This window comes from Danio rerio, chromosome 11 (assembly GCF_052040795.2).
Source record: "Danio rerio strain M-AB ecotype USA chromosome 11, GRCz13ab, whole genome shotgun sequence".
NCBI classification, from domain to species: domain Eukaryota; kingdom Metazoa; phylum Chordata; class Actinopteri; order Cypriniformes; family Danionidae; genus Danio; species Danio rerio.
In genome coordinates, this window is record NC_141031.1 from 9,223,116 (window position 1) to 9,243,587 (window position 20,472).

A 20,472-nucleotide genomic window follows, 5' to 3' on the forward strand; every position below is an offset into this window, starting at 1 on the left:
GCATTGGTGTACAGAGCCAAAAAGGTTAGAATTGTGTCAATTTGCAATTATTTATGGACCTAACTGTAGACGGACTGCTATGCAGATTTTAAAAATGGAGGCATGGCTACAGTTACTCTCTGACTGGTCTTTTGGACTACCCACATAATGTTCCCTGATTCATCAAGCCATTTTCAAATCAATATAACTAGACTGCACATACGGATGTGTCAGAATATGCACATCCCCAGTAAGAGTCAATGATCATGTATCATGTGTTTTAGGCTGCATAGCATTAACTCCACTTCCAGAAGCAAACCTACGTTGCTTTCCCATGAGGAAACCTATGTAGGTACTGACCCACAAGGTGATTTGACTGTGACTGCGCTCTCAGAAATATGCGAGTTGTCACTGGGGTGGTACCTTTTCAAAAGGTACAAATTTGAACCTAAAAGGTCCATATTAATACCTCAAGGGCACATATTAGTAGCTAAAAGTACAAAAGTGTTCCTCTTTAGGTACTAATATACACTTTTGAGGTACCAATATGGACCCTTTAAGTACAAATGTGTACCTTTTGAAAAGTTACCACCACAGTGACAGCTTGCGTACAGTACCTTTCTTTCTGAGAGTGTGGGGCAGACTTCATTTCTCAAAATTCCACACTATAAAAAATGTAAACAAATATAATAAACAAACAGTCATGTCTGTCAGTAAACAGCTGGTAGTGCCAACCATCAGTACATGAAATTCTGAGATCAAAAATAACTCGGATGTTTTCCATTCCAAACAGCCCAAAAAGAAAGAAAGAAAAAAAAATCATTTCAAGAAGCATCTGTGTACAATATGGAAGTTTCTCAGGCATGCGATGCCTCAGTCTCTCTGCCCTGCTGCAGCAGAGACAGTAAAATAAAAAATTGGACACAAGTGTTCGGTGCGTGTCTGATGAAATATCAATACTGCACAGCATTAAGGGCTTTGCCGTCTGTCTTCATGTGTCGGATTATTTAGCAATTACATTTCTCACCTGTCCTTTTCTGTGTGTTCATGAATATTTAAACACAAAGGCGCCTTGCTTCAGCAAAGAACTAGAACAGATTGAGAGGGGAAGCCCGGAATGTATTTCTGTAGAGGTTAAAAAAAAGGCTATTCCTGCGAGCCACCATATAATAATTTAATGTTATTTGAATTTCTGAAATCCAATTCTGCAAGTCTTTGAAAATGTAGAGAGCATTTGAAAATGAAAGCCTGTCAGAAGCTCATTACTACCCCTGGGTTTCTTTTACCCTGATGAAGTAGAAAGCATAAAGGCTTTTCCTCTCATGAGAATGTTCACAAATTTAGTTCCTCGCCTAGGGTTAAAGCTCTTTGTGAAAAGTGCCAGACTGATGGCCAATCAGGTCTGAATCTTATAATCCTATTTGATCTGAGCACCGGTTGAGCTGAGAATTGGCTCAAACCAATTTCTATTTTACAATTCAGAAATCAGGGTTGACTATCAGCATCCCTGTAAAAGTGATGTTAAGATCGATATGTCCAATCAAACATGATATTTGTTAAATTTATTAGATTACTCTTTTTTAAGGAAGTAGTGGAATTTGACACAGAGCTGAGTTATCTACAGACAAACGTCCAGAAATGTTCTAACGACATAATGTATATTGGTATGTAAGCTATAAAAGATTTTTTCAAAGGCGCTTTCTTACCTTTGAGTTTGCTCTGGACATTCAGGGCTACATCCAAAGGACAAAATGGAAGAACAGGATCTGTAGCCAGTCGTAGGATGGCCTCGGTTGTTATCTAAATCAACAAGAGACAAAACATTAGTCATTGGTTCCTTGTTCACTGAATAACACAAACAAATGCAAATGTTCAGTGCACACTTACACAAGGATACCACCCACATAACAAAATATCTCTGGCCCTGCTCTGGCCCAAACAAGCAGCTTTTGCTTGGCCCACATGCTGCGGTGAATTACGGTACATGACTGGACCAAGTCTGGCCACCAGACAAGGGCCAAACATGGACCATATATGGGCCAAGTATATCGGGCCAGTGCGAGCCAGGGCTTTTATCGGGCCAGGCCGGGCCAATCGCCTGGGAGGTTGAGCAGTGACGCTGAAATCATGTCGCGTTTTCACTGTCGGGCTAGTAGCTTGCAGCGCGTCACGCAAACCCCGCCCCCAGAACATCCACCGAATCGTAAGTCGCTCAATCTGCCCACTTCAGCGGGAATCAGGCAGACAAAGCACACCAAATCATCACGAAACTAATAAAATTAGGACAACCAAAACAAACAATTGACACGTTACTGTTCAGCAGTACAATGTATGTCTATACGCACATACCTGTGTGTTCTCATTTATCATTTTCATTTACTCCCCGACCGACTGTTGGCATCGAAATCCAGTGGTCTTGCCACTAACGGAGGGACCCAGCGCAGGGAGCGCACACATCCATAATATAACACCACATTTATAAAATTCTCCGTTAATAACTCAATATTAAAATGTATTTTATAACATCCTCAGTTAGACAGAAGCTGTCCAACATTCATCCCAAATGCTCCGGAGAGAACTGAAACATGAACTTTTCTCTATAGGCTTTATGACACTTAATAGGTGATTCCCTTTATTTAAAGATGTTGCTTATTACATCTTAAGTAAAGGAAAGTGTTTAGTGTTTCAGCACATAATAGAAGCACGTAACAAAATACAGCCTATATTTCGTTGCGCTCAGCAACTATGCACTAATAAAGCTCTTTTTGTATTTATAATTTCCTTTTTTAATTTTACCACGCCATATAAAAACATACACACTTGTTTGAGGACACAGAACACAATTTGAAGTTGCAGTTTTCCCCGATGCGTCTGTAAAGTGCTGCGCAGCTGGAAGACAGAAAAAAGGTCAACTTTCTGCTTTCACTCACCCCGAAAATGCTCTGTTTGCATGATTTGATTAATATCATCGTATCCAAATACTTTATAAATAATATTTAAAACATTTTCAGGTGTTTATTGTTTTTAGAAAATATCTAAAATCTTTTTTTTTTTCAGAGAGGCTTTTGAAAAATGAAAGTTTAACATGGCTTTAAAACAGTTTGATACCTAATTATTATAACTAGTTTTTGTTTGTTTTATATTGGTTTATTTATTTATGTGATTTTATTATATCTGATATTTGTAATTCTTTAAATTATTTTAATAGCTTAGGCTATTTTATCTAGATATGACACTATTGTTTTGAGCCTACAAAAGTGGACACGAAATTTGTAAAGTTTAATGTCTTTATGTTGTATTCATATAGTGTATTATCTCCAAAATAAATAAAAACAATAAAAAATAAAGGAAAACAGCCGCTCGCAGCATCAACTCAGCTGTGAAGGGAGCGCTCTTGTCCTTGGTCTCTCACACACATACAGGATGCGCACGAACACACCTTTTAAACTTGACAAAAACTCTCTTGAAAACCTTTACTGTCTGCTGTGTCTTAAATATGCTGTAAAGATTATTATGCGTTATTGAAACATCAAAGAGGACGTAGCAAAGAAAAGTCAGTTATAAATTAAAACTACTTTATTATTTTGTGCAACAGCCTTAAGTTTAAAAGAGAAACATAAGGGCGATCATACGCAAAAAAGACCCCAGCCTATTATTTGTTCCAAATGTTTTCCTCCCCTTATTTATTTGTTTGTTTGGAGCATGTACTCATGTGCGATCGGAAAACTGTGCCCGCCTCTCACTCCGCCCCGAAGTCCTGGCTGGCCCTCTTTGGCCCAAGGTATTCGGCGGACCGAAAAAGGCCGGCTGCTGGCCCCAAGAAAGCCCCGATTTGGCCTTTATTAGGCCTCGGAAGTGACAGTGGAAACGCGACTGGCCTTGGCTCGCCCTGGCTCACTCGCTTTAGGCGCGATAGTGGAAACGTGGCTAGTAACACATAACTGAGCCTATACTGGGCCAGATATGTTGGTGTGTCACGACTGCAATGAAATTGATAAACCCATGAAGCATTGCCATTTAGGTGCGAAATGGGTGTGTTTTTTTTCAAAGTGACCTGATTGGTAGAATTTAAAATATCAAATGTTTTAAAATGATTTAAAAAATCAAAAATAATAAAAATGTATCAAGACAGGCCAAACTTACTCGGCCCACAAATTCATTATTAGCATCTGGGCCAAATACTACATTTGATATCTGGCCCAAGTATTGTGTGCCGCCTTAAAGACTGTGCCACCTCTGACAAACCCGGGCCATGTTTGGCCCACATGCTGTATGCCAGTGCTGGATGAATGTCAAGAAGAAACTAGTGATGTCCACAAACGTCAAGCTGTAGCATCATTAGACATTGATATTTTAGTTGTTTTTAGGTTGCGTTGGAAGGTGACTAAAATGCAACGTCTGATGTTGGATGATGATATCGGTCTGATGTTGAGTTCTGACGTCAACCCGATTTTTATTTCCACCCAAAATGTAACGTCCCTACGACGTTGGGGTACAACGTCAATCTGAAGTCTAGTTGACGTCCTGTGCCTGCTTGGTATACTCTCAATTATCAAAACTAAATTTTGTTTAGCAATATGCTAATGATCTAATTTAACTCAAATATTTATGCTAAGCTAAGGATATGCACCCACCGGACCCAGCAATCAGCTGAATGGATTCAAAAATAATAAAAGAAAAATAAAATTGTTTAACTCCAGGGTACATGACCCGGTACCGGGTCCGTGACGTCATGCAATAACCTTTGCATAGACTATGGTAGAGACATTTTTCTTTTTTCCTATGACTACAGACATGTGCAGGAACCACCAAAATTAATTACAGCACGCTAGACCACACAGAACCTAAAAGGTACACTTTCAAATTTGAGTTAAAAAAAAAAAAATACAAAAAGTGCCTCTTTTTGTAGGTGTTTATTATACCACAGACAACATATACAGTTATTTTAAACACTTTCAATAGTGTTTTAAGAAAATTCAAAGGGTTTTCTTTAAAATGATACCAAATCTTTGCATTTACACCTCTGCATGTGGATTTGGGAAGCTTTTAAATTTGGGTAGGCAAAATCTAGACGGAAATCCCCAAATAGCAGCAGAGTTTAAGTGGTTCAGCCCATTTCAATAAAAGTGGAGTGTTCCATTAAGCTTCCATTCATTCAGCGCTGATCTATAAATACTGGTTGCGTTCTGTCTTATGCCCTTCCATTCATTTCCACTCCCTTGCTGGATTCCATTGCCTGCCATGTCTGACACCCTAGTCTCTGACAGGTGATTGTAACTGTGCAGTCGATAAGATCCATACTAAGCTTTTCCTATATCCACAGTGCCCACTGATCAAATGTTATTGATTTTCCAACCGTCCCCTCACACCCTGCACGAGGTTAACACATGGGTGGGAAACTGCACAGCATGAACACATATCGACTACGGTTTTCTCATATGGTAAGTATCTCTTTCGCCTGACCTGTTCTGACCTCTCTGAAGACAACAGTTTGCTGGCTGGCAGTATAGAGTGATTCCCTCAAGAGACAGGATGAATTTGACCTGTGAAAGGGCAAAGTAACACATGTCTCAAAGGAGGATTCGGTGGCTGACCAGTGACCCTGCCTAAATAAATCAGTCCAAGGCAGGAGTTTACTTGATCTTGGTCTCCAATGAGATCAGGATCTCATGCAGTGATAAAATATACAGAAAACACAGGTCACTTTTTGGGTAAAGTGCGCCCTTTTGGGCTGAGGTTTGGTGACTTTGGAGGCCATTTGAGCATTGTGAACTCAATCACGTGCAAGAAACCAATTTAAGATGATTTGAGACATGACATATTGCACTGGTTGATGTAGCTATTGGAAAGTGGACATACTGTGGTCATTAAGGGATGGACATGGTCAGTGATAATACTCAAGTAGGCTGAGGCATTTTTATAACAATTTGGTACTAAATGCACAAACCACCACCAGACTGGAACATCAATAGCAGGATGAAGCCATGCCTTTTATACCAAATTCTAACACTACCTCATGCTGATGTCATGTTCACTTTTAGAAGGCCTCCTTTTTATTTGAGTCACCGTTGCCTTTGTATCAGCTCTACCCAGTCTGGTCATTGTTCTCTGAGCTCTGGCATCAACAAGGTATTTTTATTTTTGCCCACAGAAATTTCACTTACTATACATTTTCTCCCAATCCCAGTAGGTCAGTGTAGAGGATGACACGGGGAGTAGACTTTTACTCCTGTCCTGTCCCATGCCCACAGAAAGAAATCTTGTCCCATCCCACTCTCAGAACAAAGGTAAAAAATGTACCTCCTGGTAAACTGGTAAAATGACTCCCACTACTGTTTAAAATGCCTCCAGCTCCTGTACGGCTCCCATATATATATATATATATATATATATATATATATATATATATATATATATATATATATATATATATATATATATATATATATATATATATATATATATATACAGTTGAAGTCAGAATTATTAGCCCCCCCTTTGAATAATTTTCTCTTTTTTTTCCCAAATGATGTTTAACAGAGCAAAGACATTTTCACATTATGTCTGAATGTATGAAAATATTTTTTTATTCAGGAGAAAGTCTTATTTGTTTTATTTTGGCTAGAATAAAAGCAGTTTTTAATTTTTTAAACACCATTTTAAAGACAAAATTATTAGCCCCCTTTGGCTATTTTTTTCTCGTTGGTCTACAGAACAAACCATCGTTTTACAATAGCTTGCCTAATTACCCAAACCTGCCTAGTTAACCTAATTAATCAAGTTAAGCCTTTAAATGTCACTTTAAGCTGTAAATAAATGTCTTTAAAAATCATGTAAAATATTATTTACTGTCATCATGGCAAAGGTAAAATAAATCAATTATTAGAGTTATCAAAACTATAATGTTTAGAAATGTGTTGAAAAAAATCTCTCTGATAAACAGAAAATGGGGAAAAAGATAAACAGGGGACTAATATTTCTGACTTTAACTGTATTTCTTTATTTAGTCTTTAGGTAATACTTGAGGTAATACTTGAGGTAAGATTTGATCTGCTCCCCATACTGTTTTAGACCAGCTGCCGAGTCCATGTTTCTAGATTTTATAGAGATCAGGTACAGTAAATTTAAACAGTACATCATTCACACCATGTCTACAATAGTTTAATAAACCCAAACACCACATAAAGCTGCATTTTACTAATTAATTGAAAAGTTTTTGAATTAACATGTTAACAGTTTTCATCCAATATGCTCTAGCATAATGAAAGAGAGAAATGCAGCATTGCAAAATTGAAGCATATTGATTAAACATTAGCCCCTTTCACACATACAGACCTTTCCGGAAAATTGCCGGCAATTTTCCGGAAAGGTTGTATGTGTGAACAGGTCCTTTTTGAAAATACCGGTAAATTCGTTCTGGCTATTTTCCGGAAAGAGAAGTTGTAACATTACCGGCAATTTGCCGGAATGCTGCGCTGTGTGAATGCAGAAGGAAGATTGCCGTAATAAGCGAGTGCACGTCTAGAACGTGCTGACGTGAGACATCTGCTTTAGCCAATCACAACAGTCAGACGCATTTACGTCCGCGCGGTTTGTGAGGATAAAAGCCTTTGAATATTTTTCCAGACACATTTAGCTGCTAGAAGTTAGTCAGATCACGTTTATATGTTCTTCTTAATGCCAACTGGGTAAATAATCATCGATGAGATGCTTATGATAAGCCGTTGTTTGTTTACCTTCAAGCTTTGCGTGTGCCTGTGAAACAGCCTGTGAGCGCCTGCACACGCACATATTATGAACATCTCGACAAGCGAAAGTGATCCTGCGAAAGTTGTTCACAATATTGATCATCCACAGAGTTTGTAATTTAGTCAAATGTTTACAAATACAAGCGCTGCCATTTAAAGCTCATTTGTGGTGAATGATGTCAGAATTTACCGGTATTTTGGAATGGATGTGTGAATGCTCTTTTCCGGAAATTTTCCAGATATTTACCGGTATCACTGTGTGAAAGGGACTATTGACAAGTTTTGGAAAAAAAAAAAAAAAAGTAGAAGCAAAAGCTGTACACACATACATGCACATATAAATATATACAGTAGGTCAGAGTTTAATGTGGGTATTTCCACTGCAGCATGTAATGCCGCCACTCTAAAGGAAAAAGAACGTGTTTTTTTTAGGTATGACCGCAGTTAGCGACTATGCCGCCAGGTGACACAAAGATACGGGATGTAAATGGACAGAAATAGCCTATACATTTGCTGTAAATACTCTGCTACTTGTAAATAAAGATAAACAATGAAACAAAGCAATATAATTCCTTCATTAATCATTAAAATAACATACATGCATGCACGCACGCATTCAAAACTTTGCAACTGCTTATTTGATTTGCAGGATTAGGCATGTTTTACAAGCAGCATACGGCGTGCTATCACCTTCGCAGTTTACTCTTATAAACTTCAATAATATTCCAGTCTTTCCAACTAGTACTAGTAAATTTATTGGACATGTCGTTACCTCTGACTTCATTTTTCACCGCATCAGTTTCTCTGTGGGTGTTAGCTACCTCCAGCACTGATGGCGTTTGGGTCGTGTAGTTTTTTTTTTTTTTAATTGCCTCACATTGTAGGCTTATTAAAAGAAAACTACAAATGGCGGTGCAATTTTTTGTCATATTCCTATTGGTTGATTCCTACTCCCGTCTGCTACCGTTAATATTTAATCCTGTACCGTCCCAATCCCGTGATTAAAAGCAAAGATGACTACCATTCTGCGGGAAACCCATAATCCATGGGATCTACTACTGCTACTAATAATAACTACAACAATAATAATAAACATATTAAAACATAACATAATTCGACAATTGCAACTGTGGTGTTGGACCATATTTTACAGCACCAATTCACACTGTTGTAAGGAGTTAAACTGCTGCTTGCAGCTTGATATTACTGTGGGGCTTAGGGCCTGCTCACTCCAAACACATTGTTTGAGGTGAGAGGGGCCTTTTGTTGTTTTCTATTGGCAGTGAGCGTTTTGTGCACTGCTTATGTGCCCTGGGCACCTTGTTGTTGTTGTTGTTTTTTTGTTTTTTTTTGCAGGAATGCTCTGAATGGCTGAAGAGTCAACTCTAATAAGCAGTCACAAACTCGAGCATGCAAGACAGCTGATTTCAGTGGTTGTCTGGCAACATAAAAAAAAAATCATTATACAATATTCAAACATATAATGGTTTCCAGCATGGTACAAAAAACATTCCTCTTTACATTCTTGGTAAAAATTGTATGTTTTTGACTTATTGGAGCCTCCATCGTTCTGACCTAAACTGTTCACTCCTCTTGTGGATGCAATCTCTATGGAGAGCCATATATCGAAGTTTGTGGCAGTTAACCAAAATGAAAATAAAAACCTTTGGTTGAATCATTAGAAAGTAAAAAGAGATTCATTAATCGTGATTTATTTCTTGATCAATTTATTCAGTAATTTTTTATAGTCTACCAGATGAGTCAGAGATTAGGATCGTGATTGACAGGTTCGTGACCACAGCAGTAGATCAACACTTTCTGAAATCCTTAAACCAGCCTGCCTGGACCAACAACCATACCATGAAATTGCCTTTTGCATTCTTGTTCTGATGCTTGGTTTAAACTTGAGCAGACCAGCGTGATCATTGCCATGACCACAACCATTTACAGGAGAACATGCAGTTGCTGACGTGATTTAAATGAGTTGTTAAAAAAGGGCCTAATAAAGTGGTCAAAATGTACAGTGAGGGTAAAAAGAACAATACATGAATAATTTGCATTGTCCATTACCCAAGATTATGGCTGCTGGAACCATTGAAACCAACATTTGGTATTGGCACAAGTAACCAAAGGTTTGGCTATAGCAGCCCAGCCATGCATATCGATCCTGTGGAGCTCCTGTCAAACAGTTTTGATGTAAACAGGAGAGATGAAGTTAATTCCACAGTTTAATTCACATTTATCACTGCAGTGAGTTGTGCAGCTGTGGTTTTATTTATTTGTTGTTGTTTTTTTATACTATCTGGATTAGTACCAGACATCCCTTTTAGACAGCTTCTTCATGCGTCAACAGTTACTCCTGTTGAATGTGGTTCATCCTTCATGATGAAATGCTGACATTATTCTAGATACCATGGCTCTTGATACATCGTAAAGACTTGCTTTCTTGGTCACAGATGTGCCAGCGAAGTGCAAACCAACAATTTGTCCTCTATCCTGTGCTATTACTCTGTGCTATTACTCTGCTAATTTAACCTTCACACTCTGCTATTACTGGTTAGGGATGCACCATTTTTTTTTTTTGGAACCGATCCGATCTTGATACAAAAATTCTGAGTATGGACCTATACAGATCCAATCCTGATACTGTACTTTTTTTTTAAATTATATATATATATATATATATATATATATATATATATATATATATATATATATATATATATATATATATATATATATATATAACATAATAAAGTTTCTAGTTCAGGTGATGAACTCAAATAATATATCTTCTTTAGTAAAAATAACACGCCTATAGAACTACTGAAAAAATAATTATAAAAAAAAAACATGATGCTTGCTGTAAACTATTGACCTTATTCTCCGCAGACGAGCGGGCGCTGCCATTTGAATCTTTTTGGCACGAGACTTCCGGTCTCATTCACTTCCATTCCTTTTTAGACATTAAAAACTGCTCGTTTTGCTGTTTGATGTTGCAAACTGATATTTTCTTGTTATATTATTCTACTTGGTCTGTATAGTCATGCAAATATTTGTTTGTAGAGCAAGTAGTTTGACCGTTTTTTGCCGTTTATTATTCCTTGTCATTTCTCCCATAGGCGACTGAAACGGAAGTTCTAAGACAATCGCGAAAACAGGCGCACTTCCGCATTTTAGAATAAGGTCAATAGGCTACATTATTTTAGCATTCCTTTTGACATTGATATGGTCTGTTGTGGTCCAGCTTATGTTTCCTTTTTAATATTAAGATTTTTCTTTGAAGTCTGTCATAGGTTACCACTATTGACACTAATCGTTGGTAAAATAACCAGCATTTTAACATAAGCACTTAGCATTTTAGTTTTCCTGCAGGTCTGACGAAGAATAAACTAAACCGTCTGAGGCCAGTTTTACTTAATAAACACTCCCTCACCTAAACACGCCGGGAGTGAGATGGAGAAACTGAAAGCATGTCTGAAAAATAATTTTTTGTCTGAAAAATTTTCTTTTTTTAAACGAATTTCGTTTGGTGTAAATTGTTGGTTAGTTGAATGTATTTTTGTTGGTCAGTTATCTACAAATATACAATAAGATTTAGGGTGAAGTTCAAAGCAAGGTCAGCTTTTCAGCGCACAAACTGACAAAAATGTCTGCTGTTAAATAAAATACAAATATAAATAAAATTAGTGAAATATTCTTATTATTTCAGAGTAGCCTTTATTAGGCTAAATCATTTTCTGTTGATGACAATCGCATATTACGATCAGTTTCACTTTTATCAATTAAATCAACTACTTTGACCACAACGAGGCAGGCATCACAAGCTATTACCGCATTTAAAGTATTCCTTAGGGAAGAATAAACTAAGTCAGAAAGATGAGACAACTGAAACTTATTGTACAAATAATCTTACAGAGCGGCGCATGTCGCGTCTGCATAGCCGGTGCCTGAATGAAGTGTCACAGAGAAACAGACGCAGGCCAATGGTATCTGCGGACACTTCCAAAACAGCAGCACAAAGGGAAGAAATCAGTGCGTTGAGGATCTGTCCAATGTATAATTGAGCCTTTTCTAATTCAAAACACCAGGTAGGCTACTTTGTGTGTGAAGAGCAGGTAATAATTTTCTTTACTTCACTCTTGCGAATGCGATCTGCTGGTCTAACAGACACAATGGATGGTTTAGAAAGGGCATTGAACTTGTTTCAGATCAAAATGAATCCATTTAATGCAAAAATAAATTAATTTTTTCTACTGATTACTAATATTACCAGAAACAATTAATCTTGGAGAAAGTTTTTGGTGTTGTCATGAACGCGACACGCAGTTTGAAATTTGAATGAATGGAGAATGATTGACAGGTGCAGCGGAGGGAAGCGCTGAACTGAACATGAATTTAAGCACTTAAATATTCATCTGTGCTTCACATTAAATTATGGAATGGCTTCAACCATTTGAGATATAGTAGCCCTACATGACAACTTTCTAGTGCCTTTTAATAGGCTACCCTTTTGGCTTTTGTTGGGTTATAAATTACACAGAATATAGCGCACGCGCAGGATCAAATTTGGATCGGTACAGCTGACCGACACCCGATCCAGCAAAAATACACAGTATCGAACCGATATCCAATCCAAGTATCAGGATCGGTGCATTCCTATTACTGGTAGAATGTGCAATTTTCCATTGGCTTAGTCCCTTTATTCATCAGTGGTAGCCACAGCGGATGCAGTGCTAGTGGTGAGATGCAGTGCTAGTTTTAAACTTGCATTCAACTGCATCTCGTGACCACTTGTGTTTGGATTTCACCAAGAGCCTTCTTTTTTATCTATTTGACAGAATTACAAAGTGTACTATAAATGATTTAATCCATCATACAGTATGTGGCTTACATGTGAGTGGGAAACTGAGCATATGAAAATAACATGGATGGCAACTTTGATTTGATGCTTCTAGAGCAAAAAACAATTGTTTTTATAATCAGGGTTCATACTAATTTTTACTACTAAAATTCCATGATTTTTCCAAAGACTTTCACGTCCATTTTGATGACCATCATACACATGTGGTGCAAGGCGTGACGCAATAGTTTTTTGCTTGTTTCAGATTGGCTCAAGAGTCGTTTTAAGGCGTTGCGCAACGCTGTTTAAACAGCAAATGCATTTGCGTTCATATGTGCGCCCATAGGCGTTATGGTCTAAAAAGGGAGGCGTTCTGAGGCGCACTGCTGGCGCGTTGCTATTTTGAGAAACTATGATAGATTTTTCATTAGACCAAAACTAACCCGGTTTAAAGTCCAGCGCAGAGTTGCGTCTCGCTTACACACTGCTTAATACACACAAGATGTAGAGCAATACGGCAATATCTTTCTACATGAATTTTTTTTTTTAAATATTAAGGATATATATATAGGATATAATAAGAATATATATATATATATATATATATATATATATATATATATATATATATATATATATATATATATATATATATATATATATAATATAAATATAAAGGATTAAAATATTACAAAACATATTATTTTCTAGCCTACATGAATATGAAAAACCACTGCTTTTATGCCTTCTTCATCTCGGGAGGCTTCAGTTCATTCATAACAATTTGCTTTTGTATAATGTTATTATTATTAGCAGTATTTTTTTTATTATATCCATATTTACATTTGTTTTATTAAAAACAAGCTTAGATTTGCCCACTTGCAGGTTTTAGACCATATGGGGCACAGCATGTGTTTTAGGATATAACTCAGTTTTTTGTCCACACTTTCACACTTTTTTGACCACACGGTTTTATTGTTCACTTGTTCATTTGCTGGAAATTAGAACTGAATTTACAAATAGTTCTGAAAAAAATCTTTGCGCTTAACAAACAAAATTAATTATTTATAGGCTAGTTGATGTCTGTGCGTAAAGGTTTCGCTATCTACGAGAGCGAAAGTGAAAGTAGATCATTTATCTGTCATTCTCGCGCGGTAGATGCTCTGTTTAACTGTTTTCTTGCAAGTGAAATGCTCAGCTTTTCCACTCACATTTACTTTACGTCATGTAAATAGCAAATGCAATTGACTCTTAAAGGGAATGGGGGATGATTGGTTTATTCTCAAAACAAACCTATAACTTATTAAGAAAATAAACTCAACCCTTTTAGATCATGCGCCACAGCGCAAAGCGGATTTTTCCGTCTTAATATTAGTAAAAATGCATTCTGACACGCCCTGAATGTATTTGCGCCCTGCGTTTTGCGCATGGACCATCAAAATAGAGCCCCTAATGTTTCATGCAATGTCTACAAATGCGTGATGAAAAACTATACATGTTCAAATGTAGTACAGCATATTGTAAAACAAGCAAGAATCTATTTAGTTTCAGCTTGTTTTATATCTATGTAAAATTGATTTAGATAATGTTAACACCCTACTAACAATGTGAGAGTACGTGATTGGCTAAGGACACAAAAGTAGTAAAGACAACTAACCTATATTCAAGATATCTGTTTTCCATGACTTTTCCAAAACTTGGTGGGTTTTCTGATTTTCCAAAACTTTTCCAGGCCTAGAAAATGCAATGTCAAAGTTCCATGACTTTTCCAGATCTAATGTTGACTGATTAAAAAAAAAAGGTCCTACCACCAAAAGCCAAACTCTTAGTGTTGGAAACATTTTTCATAACTGCAATCCATCAAAATCATACATTTTCTTTTTTTTTTCACAAAACATATTTTTCGGTTTCTTATTAAAGCCCTAAAGTGTAAGTTGTAGTGATGTGGAATCAATCACAGAGAGAGAGAGATTCCAGCATTGATTTCAGCAGCGAGAGCATTAATCAGGACTATAGAATGTGCCTGAACCCAAAAGCTGAATTTTTATTTATAGCCCCATTCTTGGAGTTGCTCTGTGCTTCGTAGTTTCTTTTTTTTTCCTCCTTCAATTGGGTGGCAGAAACAGACACCCAACCCCCAACATGAAAAAGGCCACATGAAAGGACTATCACACATCCAGTCGATTCTAACAGATGAAATATTGTGCATACCATGCATGTAGCATATCTAATTCGGAAATTGTACTGTTTGATTTATTTATTTATTTTTTCAATCCAATTGTTGTGAAATGTGTTGGCAAATTTTGCCATACACTATCAATAGATGACACTTCAATGTGGTTAACAGATGCACATGCACTCTCAGAAAAAAAGGTACAATGAGGGTACAATTTTGTTCCTAGAGGGAACAAAATATAAAATTGTACCTTTAAAGGTCCCATATTGGTCTTTAGGGTACAATTTTGTACCCAAATGGGCTATAAAGGTACAAATGTCCAGATTTAGGTTTGAAAGGTACATTTTTGTACCTTTTATAGCACATTTGGATACAAAATTGTACCGTAAAGGACCAATTTGGCACCTTTAAAGGTACAATTATATATTTTGTTTCCCTATAGGAACAAAATTGTACCCTCAGCTCATGATAAGATCAAGACACTATATAACACTAATTTAAATGTATTAATACTAAACATTAACACTAAAATACATCATTAAAAAATATAATAAATAAATAAATTGAATTAAATATTTTAATAATTAAATTTTTTTTCATGTATTTAAATTACATTTTTTCTCAAAAATGTTAATAATTAAATTTATAATTGAATGTAATTTTAATCATTAAAAATGTAAATACTGGTCTTTGCTTACTGTTTAAGACCCTATAGTATATGTGATGTAGAATAAGAAGTAAGAACCATGCAGAGTGACAGCATCTTCATACAGGTGGTGATGTTGCTGTCTCTTTAAGAATTTGGCTTGTTGAGACGTTATAGTAGTGTTTGTTACGGTCCGTCGAGTATGCTGGCTGTTTACACAGAACTTCGCACGCTTTTCAAAGAAAAGTCTATTTTGGAGTCCACACTTTTCAGGTAAGAATGTATTAAAGATATATTTTCAGTCTCATTTTTACATGTGAAGCCGTGTTCTGTTGATTTTGTCTGACTCTCTGGTCTCGGCTATCCCCCGCTTTAAGTGCTCCGGACTGCCTGGTGTATGTTGGCCTGTAGGATGGAGTTTGCTAAGATTTCTGCAACTTATTAAAGAAGTTACTACAATGTGATATCGAAGTCACCGAGGGACATAACGTTATAGACGGTGAGTACTATATGCTGTTAGTTTTCTCGGTGTAAAAGTTCCCTTTATCGCCTACGTTACGTATTCGCGCCTTATATCTTACGTTACGTTACTGCTTTATTAATAAGTGTTGCCACGGCGGAATATAATCGCAACCCAATTAACAAAATACACTCGGGCCAGCTGCGGCGGCAGAAGCGAGCCGACGCTGCCGTATCTGTGCACCGGAATCAGGCCTTGAGTAATGTGCGGTGTGACCCGGAGCTCGCGCGACTAAAGTCTTCATATACCTTAATATAAGACCTTTTGTAATTAATACTGGAAATTTGTACTTATCGATAATGTTTTATATTTTGAGGCAATTTTCTAGCCACGGTTGACCGCTGAAATGTAATTTTAGACAGTTATATAAGTTACAAACACGTTACAAACGTGGCGTGTGTATGCTACATATCTTCGTTTCAGTGTCTAAGTTACATTAATGTTGAGGAGTGTCCACAAACTCTCATATCCAGAATTGTTGGTGCTTTACTATCGTTTAACGTTATACTTATGTTAATGTAGAATTATTAACATACCACGTTGTATAAATCAACGTTAAGTTATACTTTGTTCTTTAGTCTAATAATTTGTCTCATCTGTTCTGAAACTGGTACCTTGAGCTATTTTACCTATTTTATTAACATCTCAAAATAAATAAATAGTTATTGCTTTATCTTATTGTTTTTCAGAAGTTTTTGAAGTTTCCAATTGTATTTCAGGACAAGATTGAACAACAGAATGCAGCCTAACAGCATTAGACCAATAAAGGCATGTCATATGAAAGCATGGCTCAGTTACAAGATGTAAGTATGTCTCGTTATCTATGCCATGGTTTTAATGGCTTACATACTATTTTAAATTTGTAGGTTTTTACTTACAAACAACAATAAATGTACACCCACATGTTTAAAATTATTTTCTAGGTTTTCATCGAAAGATGAGAGATCAACTGAAGAATGCTATGGTCCTGACTCTAAGGTACTCTTTCTAAACTTTCTCCACTTAATTAATATTATTAAATTCTAGCTTTGGATGGATTCATTCATATTTGTTTGTATGCCACATCTTATGTTCCAGGAATTGATTTTACAGCAGCACTTCTCATGTTGCCAGCCTTGTTAAGCGAGACACTTCAACATTTCGTTGTGCTCCGGTGCGTATGTTGTTTTTTGTTTAGTATATGCTGTAATAAATGCATTTTATAATGCTTGATATTCTTTATATTAGGATGACGCAGTGGGTAGTGCTGTCACCTTACAGCAAGAAGGTCGCTGGTTTGAGCCTCGGCTGGGTCAGTTGGCATTTGTGTGAGGAGTTTGCATATTCTTCCAGTGTTCGTGAGGGTTTCCTCCAAGTGCTCCGGTTTCCCCACAAGTATAAAGACATGCGCTATAGCTGAATTTGGTAAGCTTAATTGTCTGTAGTGTATAAATGTGTGGTGAATAAGTGTGTCTGGATGTTTCGTAATACTGGGTTGCAGCTAGAAGGGCATCTGCTGCAAAAAACATATGCTGGATAAGTTGGTGGTTCATTCCACTGTGGCAACCCCAGATTAATAAAGGGACTAAGCCGAAAAGAAATTGAATGAATGAATGAAATTTATATTAGTCTTTTAATCTGTGATACTTTTTTTTTTTTAATCAGTGAATATTAATTATTTTACTTTCTATGCATGTTGATTTTCTCTTCATCAGTGATAGAGTGACTGATATTAATGTAATTATTGCTTTGTCATTTACAGTGAATCATCTTCACCACATCCAACAGTTCAAGTACAGGAGGAGGCCACCGACTGGACAACTGTGTTAACAAGACGAGTCACGGCAGTTTTCAGAGTTGATGGGATTGCGATTGGCCGGGCTAATGATGTGGACGATTATACATTTTTGACATATCCATCTTACTAGAAGAACACCTTGATGTTTCTGCAGTGGAATGTTTTGAATGAACGGTGGACGGTGACAAGCCTCGATCTACTCCAGTTACCAGAGTGATCAACCTTGTTTTTTGTTTCTCTACATGCTCTGGGGATAATCACAATCATCAAGTTAATCCAGCACACTGCTATCATTCATGCATAAAGCAAATTTTTAAATAACTTGTGGTCCTAATGACTATCAAAGAACATTTTCCAGATATGAGTGCTTTACATGTCATGTTCATCAAAAGCATAAACACATATTGTGTTACAACAAATTACAACTCCACTTGAGGAGTAATCTACTGATGTTGAGGAAGAGGCTACTGATGTATTCGGTTTTCTGCACTGTTGAAGCAATTTATAGAGAAACGTTGCCTTCATTCTGAAATTCAGAGAAAATGTTGATGACAAATTATTTATTATGACTGAGTATTCTGACTAAAGACAAACACTTTGGACTTTATAAAGTGCAGTACTTGATGTAGCCTGTGTAATGTGTTTCTAAATCTTAAACAGTATTCTTGTGGTCTTTGTATTAAGGGTAGATTATTTAGTTTTTATTTGTTATCTAAATTGTTCTTTTTACTGTTTTACATGTCTGCTTTATACTTGCTGTGTAATTTTATTTCTTTACACATTCAGCTGTGAGTTGTAATGAAATATTTCTACATTAATAAATAAAAATGGACATCTGTGAACCAAAATATTTTATTTATTTATTTGTGCATGCAGTCACCAAAGGATCAAAATGCCTGGGTCAGTACCCTGAAAATACTATATAATAAAAAAAGGTACATTTTTGTACCTTCAGTGTCTAGGGTACAAAATTGTCCCTTAAAGGGTACAAATGTAGAAGGTACAATTTTGTACCTTTAAAATGAGGTACAAATTTTTACCCTTAAGGGTACCACCCCAGTGATGGGCCATTTGTACCCTAAAAGGTACAATTTTGTACCTTTTTTTCTGAGAGTGTGTTAATTATTTTTTTTCACTTAGGGCAGGCCCATAGCCAAGGGGGTTCGGGTGGTTTGAAAGACACACCCCTCACTGACAATGGTCCAGAATTTGTCCCATACACAAGCTAATTCTTTCATGCCATAAACAAATTGTGAAAATAACCATCGAAAAAGCCTTTAAGACCAAGCAGGATCTCTTTTGGCTGTTGCTTCATTGTGACTGAGGAAAGTTGAATGTGCTGGCCAGTTTGTGTTTGCCTAATAAATGACAATAGGCTAGTTTTTAATTTAAAACTTGAACAACATCCTTTTTTTCTAACAATATATGATGTAATACATTTGTATTTTAAAAGTAAGTAATATTCTCTCTCTTTTTTTTTTTGTGAAGTTTCACAAACTAATTTCGAGAGAAGCATGTGATATGATTGACTGCAGCTGGTCACCTATCTACAATCATTAGTTAGCTAATCAGATTAATCCAAACTCACTATAAGTATAGCCTAGCTAGAACTACTCCCTTACCTTCGTTTTCTGAAGAAGCCCCCCATCCACCCCTTTTCCTTCTGTCCTCCTTTACCACGGGAAGCTTTTGAGAACCCCCTGATCTCGTACTCCCCTTACATGCTCTATTGACCAGGCGATAGCCCTGGGCTCAACTATCTCCAAGCTCAGGGTTCTCTCTCGGGACAGCATGCCAAACCTGCTAACAGTTGTCAAACAATATCTAAGTGTGAACTCTTGAATTTCTAAATCTTAAGAAAATGTTTTTGGTGCATCAAAAAGTGTGGTTGATGACTATCGGACAAGCTCCAGCAAAAAAAAAAAAAAAAAAAAAAAATGTGTTTAAAAAGTATTTAAACCTCACAATTAAATAGAAAATGAGGGCAATAACAGCAAAAAAAATCCATATTTTGGGAAAAAAAAGAACCAACCCTGTAAGATCTAGACAATAAGTATATGGAGAGAGAGAAAAAAAAAACATTTTTTAGATTCACATAATTCTTTATATTAATTTATTAGAATATAATTTTATATAAAACCAATTATTATTTATTTTCTTTGTTTACTGTACCACATTTACTATGGAAGTAAGTCTATTCTTCTTAAAACTGAGGATTTTTTTCAGCTGAAAAAATAAATAATTTAATAAATAAATAAATTAAAATAAATAATTAAATTAAAAATAAATAAATAAATAAATAAAAACAATAAAATAATTGCACTTTCCAGGCAAATTATTTAATGTTATTATTAAATGACTGTCTGGAATACTCAATTCTGGTCAGCTGCAACATTCAAAAGTATGTTATTTCGAGAAAACAGCTGATAAATAACACACGTTTATTAACAAAGGCTCATCCGGGAACTTCTAATTTACTTGACCATTAGTGAGTATGTTCACATTCATATAATTACATCCACAAGCTGTTTTTTTTTCTCCTTTTTTTAGTCTTTGTGAATTATTATTATCTTGTGAATAAATAATTCATTCATTCATTCATTCAACCGTTCATTCATTTACCATTGGCTTAGTCCTTTATTTACCAGGGGTCGCCACGGTGGAATGAACCACCAACTTATCCAGTATATGTTTTACACAGCGTATGCTCTTCATCCGCAACCCAGTGTAAGGCTTGAAACTTACGCTGCTATTCTGAACCAATAGTCGGAAACAGAAAGCAG

At 36.3% G+C, this 20,472-nt stretch overlaps 1 protein-coding gene and 1 long non-coding RNA gene across 8 annotated transcripts in view; one reads left to right on the forward strand and one right to left on the reverse strand.

The window, feature by feature from the left end:
- Positions 1–20,472, reverse strand: part of naaladl2 (N-acetylated alpha-linked acidic dipeptidase like 2) — a 629,431-nt gene that overhangs the window by 35,798 nt on the left and 573,161 nt on the right. For all 7 annotated transcript variants that reach the window (XM_087273255.1, XM_087273256.1, XM_087273253.1 and 4 more), the window contains one exon: positions 1,686–1,779. In XM_087273255.1, coding sequence (XP_087129381.1) covers positions 1,686–1,779 — 94 coding nt within the window. The remainder of the gene's footprint in view (positions 1–1,685; positions 1,780–20,472) is intronic.
- On the forward strand, positions 15,817–17,268 carry LOC147841660 (uncharacterized). Its single transcript, XR_015502349.1, has 5 exons — positions 15,817–15,891; positions 16,632–16,715; positions 16,836–16,890; positions 16,990–17,065; positions 17,140–17,268. It is a non-coding gene; the product is annotated as an uncharacterized LOC147841660 (long non-coding RNA).